The following is a 3,775-nucleotide window of genomic DNA, read 5'->3' on the forward strand; positions in this document are numbered from 1 at the left end:
TATGGGTAAACCTGCGCATTTGTCAAGAGACTGGAATTCAGCCAAGCCCCGCCCACGGCTGGTTCTGATTGGCTACTGGACGCTAACCAGCAGTTTGATTGGCGCAGCGTCCCAGATAAGGACGAAGAATCTAGAACCTGGCGTAAGAAGCTCACTGGGAATGACCGTGCAGTTCAGCGACCTGTGAGAGAGTCAGGGGTCCATCACTGCATAAATCAATAACCAGCAATTATAGCAATAATTCAAGGACATTATTATATCTTTATAATCGAAAATATCTGACTCTGAGGGGAGGTTATTATTTTCATGTTAAAAGAAGACGTTTCCAAATGGGTTTATTATTTGGTGATTAAAATAAATAAATAAAAGGATATATTTAATACTGAAACTTTATGATCGAACATATTTTATTATAACTGAAAGGATTTTCATATTAAAGAAAGGCGTTGTGGGTTTATGAATCAGTTTTTATTTTATTATTTTTATGAACTGTTTTTCATTACGGGGTCAAATGAATGTGTTAATACGTTTTATTAAATATGCTTATCCTTATCAGGAGTGCATTTTTTTTTGTTTTTGTTTTGCAGTTTAGCTGTGCCTCATCACAATTCTTGCCTGTAAGAATCAGATTATCATTTCAGATGTTGAAAGCCTGGTGAGAGCAAAAGGGTCTCTCAATTAAGGGGGCGCTCTGCACTCTTGGTTCAGCAGCACAGTTGTGAAAGCCTTTTCCAAAGACTATAGAACAGCCTTAATAAGACTTTGCCTTTTCCAATGAATGAGCCACACACATGAGACAGAACACAGTGAGTGAGTACAAAGAGAAACAAATGAGCTTAAAAAGTATTTAGCTTCCTAATTGATGTTCACTGTTCACATCACTGTCCTATTAGCCTACTTTATTTATAAATAAGTACATAAATAAATAATCAAATATGTTTTATGTATTTATATAATTGTATACGTATGAAAAAAAATGTTTATTTGTCAATCACTGTCTATTTCGACATAACAAACATTAAAAAGATTATGTGTTAATAATAACGGAAAATACAGTTCAAGGTGGACTTTTATTATGAAAAGTAAATATACTTACCATAACCGGAAATTCCCTATGTTGTCATCCGTCGAGAGGCTGGAATCAGGAAGTGGACTTTTAATGTACTATTTTGATCGAGCTCGTCGCTGTTCAGCTATCTAATTTACAAGTTTAAAATGGGGCTTTTTGGAAAAACGCAAGAGAAACCACCGAAGGACCTTGTAAGTGAAACATCGATTCGGGAGTTAAGGGTTTTTATTAAATGTTCCATTGTAAATAATAGCAGGCCTATAAATAGCTCGCTTGTCATAGGCCCTACTTGTTGGTAACATGTTGTATTACGTAATGCCATTTTAAACGAGGTACTTTAAAAAGTTTGGTTTAATTCTGTGGTCTGTACGTGGGTTGTTATGAGAACCAACATCATAAAATCGCCTTTACACGTGTGTAGGTAAATTTCAATCTCATGCTGTCTTCATCTCTTTTCTATAGATCAATGAATGGTCTCTGAAAATCAGAAAAGAAATGAGGGTTATTGACAGACAGATTCGAGGTGAGGTCATATTACACCGGTAATTGTCATTTTGACAAATTGCAGTCTGTTGTAATAATGTAATATAATTGTAAATAATTTTAAATGAAATTCACTTAGGTAACTGTACTTAACAGAAGTTGTAATTGTGTATATTGTATATTTTTTCCAAAGATATTCAGAGAGAGGAGGAGAAGGTGAAGAGATCGATCAAAGATGCTGCAAAGAAGGGACAGAAAGATGTATGCATCATCCTCGCCAAAGAGATGATTCACTCAAAGAAAGCTATCAACAAGCTGTACGCCTCTAAAGCCCAAATGAACTCTGTGCTGCTCAGTATGAAGAATCAGTTGTGTGAGTATAGTTTTTCTATTTGCAGACCCAACAATGTGCTCTGTAAGTTCACAAATGGCATGGATTCATTAAATGAATTCATTTAAAAAAAACACTCTTCCGCTGATCCACTACCCCAGAACCTTTTTGATTCTTGAATTTAATTGGCTGCAGTCAAAAGTATGTTAAAGAAAAAAAGGGGAACCAATGTGATGAAAAGAACAACATTTTAAGTTATGCTTTGGGTTTGTATAGCTGCCACAGGAAATAATGTGCAAGTTGTGGGAAAAGGCTGGAGTACACCACGACTTTTAAATCTGAACACACTAGGCATCATACACTTGCCAACATAAATGATTACACTTTGACTGCTCAAAATCTGCACACTGGCTATAACTTTTGGCAACTATCATCTTGTCCAGACTGTTGTTTGGGCCAAAGTATTAAAATTAGAGGTCGACCGATAGTGGATTTTACCGATACCGATAGCTAGGTTGGACCACACTGGCCAATAACCGATTAATCAACTGATAGTTTTTAAAATGGATACTGAATGAAAACTAAATAGTGCTGAAGTTTATTCCAAAAAAAGTACTGAACCATGCTTTTTAAATAGAATAAAAATATATAAAAAATATGAAATATTAATTATAAATTGATCATTAATGTTAGTTCATAGTTCATTAACTAATGTTAACAGATGCAACTTTGAAATTTAAAATGTGTTGGTATTGAAATTAACACACTATAACAAGCCACAATACTTCTACAGCTTGTATTAACCTTAGTAATGTTACGAATGGAATCTTCCAAATTGTAAAGTGTTATCATCTCATATAAATCCAAACAGTCATTCTTAAAAATGGCCATGTTTAAACATCTACACAAAGGCCATATCACTGAAATTCATACGTATGTATATTTTATGTATACACTCTCACGGACGCATTGTGTTCAGTTCAAGAGGCTGTCCAGTACAGTTTATTTAATCACTAAACAGGCAAAGGTTCACTACAGGAATGAACAAAGTGGCGTCGATGAGTTTGAAGTTGAAGCAAAAAGAAAAGAGGAAGCGCGATCTGTACTGTAGCTCTCTATATGAAGCATACAGACTTTATTAGAAAAACATTTAGCTGAAAAATGCACAATACAAAATCTTCCAGCCTAGTGTGAAGTCATTATACATACGAACAACAATTTGGGACAAATATAATATAATTTAATGGAAAACTATGTGAGTGGAGCGTAGGGCTGGGCGATATAGCTAAAAAATGTATCAATTATATAATGTTTCATATTGTTCGGTATCGATAATTATTGACATTTTTTATAACCTTTTTTAAAACAAAAAGCAATAGAATTTTTTTTAAATTTAACCACTGTATTTATAATTAACACAATTTATTGAGACAAACAACGAATATTTTTTGTTTTAACAACCAAACAAATATCTCATTTCTAATGTTTTATATGCAGATTAAATAGGTCTTTATTGTATAGGTCTAATTGTCTCCCGAGGGCGCAATGAGCAAAATAATGCAGTGCATTTAGCAAGTAACTCTATAAAAACGTGCTTTACGTCTAAATTAACTCATAAAAATCAAATATAATTTCGTAAATTGCATAAACAATTATGAACAAAACAGCATCATGTATTTATGCATTGCTTAATCCAAAGAGCCGAAACACCATTCACACAGACTGCATTTAAAAACATATGAGACGCAGTGAAAAGGAATAAACCTCCACAAATTTGTGACGTGTTTTCTAAAAGTTTAAACTGTCTTAACTTTGCATGGCTTTCTATACATCTCTTCTGTGAGATGCGAGTGCTGCAGTCATATTTGTCCGTCTAAAAAATGCGCTGAATA

General features: G+C 33.9%; 1 protein-coding gene across 1 annotated transcript in view; it reads left to right on the forward strand.

The window, feature by feature from the left end:
• The first annotated feature begins 1,116 nt into the window (after nucleotides 1-1,116).
• The window catches only part of LOC107703548 (charged multivesicular body protein 3-like), a 5,161-nt gene continuing 2,502 nt past the window's right edge, over nucleotides 1,117-3,775 (forward strand). The window contains exons 1-3 of the mRNA XM_016506230.1: nucleotides 1,117-1,260; nucleotides 1,532-1,592; nucleotides 1,746-1,925. Of these exons, the coding sequence (XP_016361716.1) occupies nucleotides 1,216-1,260; nucleotides 1,532-1,592; nucleotides 1,746-1,925 (286 nt within the window). The 5' untranslated portion in view covers nucleotides 1,117-1,215. The remainder of the gene's footprint in view (nucleotides 1,261-1,531; nucleotides 1,593-1,745; nucleotides 1,926-3,775) is intronic.

Source organism: Sinocyclocheilus anshuiensis, unplaced genomic scaffold (genome assembly GCF_001515605.1).
Source record: "Sinocyclocheilus anshuiensis isolate Anshui unplaced genomic scaffold, SAMN03320099.WGS_v1.1 scaffold2045, whole genome shotgun sequence".
Taxonomy (NCBI): Eukaryota; Metazoa; Chordata; class Actinopteri; order Cypriniformes; family Cyprinidae; genus Sinocyclocheilus; species Sinocyclocheilus anshuiensis.